The 1,287-nt window shown below is 36.1% G+C and overlaps 1 protein-coding gene across 1 annotated transcript in view; it reads left to right on the top strand.

Annotated features, from left to right (window-relative positions):
* Nucleotides 1-1,287, top strand: part of LOC100953976 (structural maintenance of chromosomes flexible hinge domain-containing protein 1-like) — a 21,641-nt gene that overhangs the window by 11,139 nt on the left and 9,215 nt on the right. The window contains exon 2 of the mRNA XM_003803748.2: nucleotides 866-941. Within this exon, the coding sequence (XP_003803796.2) occupies nucleotides 866-941 (76 nt within the window). The remainder of the gene's footprint in view (nucleotides 1-865; nucleotides 942-1,287) is intronic.

Here is a 1,287-nt window from a genome sequence, read left to right as displayed (position 1 = left end):
AAGAAAAATAGCATAAATGATGTGGCATGAAATAATGTGTCTTTTTCCTTGGTGGGTCCTGCTCCTGTTAAAACTCTTTGAAAGTGTGCCCCAATCACTAGTGTTCCTAGGTGGCATATAGTAGCAGGAAAAACAACCTTGTTAAATATAATAGGTAATTTGTATAGATTTATGCTATATTAATTATGCATAGGCAAAATTTAAAAATACTGAAGCTTGGCATGGTGGCTCATATCTGTAATCCTAACAGTTTGGGATCGCTTGAGGCCAGGAGTTAAAAACCAGCCTAAGCAACATACCAAGACCCTATCTGTACAGAAAATTTTAAAAAACAACAACGACAGCAACAAAAAAATAGCTGGGTGTTGTGGCGGGCGCCTATAGTCCCAGCTACTGGGGAGGCTGAGGCAAGAGAATCGCTTAAGCCCAAGAATTTGAGGTTGCTGTGAGCTATGACGCCGTAGTACTCTACCGAGGGCAAGATAGTGAGACTCTGTCTGAGGAAAAAACAAACAAAAAAAACTCTCACCCCCAAGGACTCTTGTATTTCCTAGATAAGTAACTGTAGTGATTATTAGAAGATTGTAATATACAGGGTGTTCCAGAGGTTACCATAAATAGGAATAATTTAACAAACTTGTTAAATTTTATATATTTAGCATTTCTTACATTTATATATCAACATTTAAGAAATATTTTGTAAAATTTTGTAACATTTAACTATAATTTCCTGTTTTCCCTAAGTATGACATATGTATGGTGACCTTTAAGATATCCTGCATTATCAATATTTTTATATTTTTATCAACATGAATAATATCTTTATTTCCTTTGAGGAATAATTTTATTTCTGTTCTTTTGATAGACACTTGGCATTTCATCTGATGAAAAATTTGTTATTACAACAACAAGTAGGAAGGAAATTACCTGTGACAATTTTGGTAAGTAAACAGTGTTACTAAGTCCATGCTTTTATATTTAATATGTTTTAGTACATGATAGATGTGTGTTTTTATTATGTAGATTTTGGTTAATTTATTAGAGTGAGGGAGGCAACTGGCTATATGTGCATAGTTTCCATACTGGTTATATTTTTCAAGCGTTGTCATAGAAAAATAGTTGAGGCTTGGTGCTCGTAACTCTGTGGCTAGGGTGCCGGCCACATACACTGGAACTGGCAGGTTTGAACCTGGTCCAGGCCTGCCACACAACGATGACAGCAAAACAAATAGCGGGGCATTATGGTAAGTGCCTATAGTCCCAGCTGCTTGGGAGGCTGAAGCAAGA

This window comes from Otolemur garnettii, unplaced genomic scaffold (assembly GCF_000181295.1).
Source record: "Otolemur garnettii isolate 467f Iridium unplaced genomic scaffold, OtoGar3 scaffold00539, whole genome shotgun sequence".
NCBI classification, from domain to species: Eukaryota; Metazoa; Chordata; class Mammalia; order Primates; family Galagidae; genus Otolemur; species Otolemur garnettii.
Note: the sequence above shows the minus strand (reverse complement) of the source record. Positions and strands in the feature narration are given on the sequence as shown.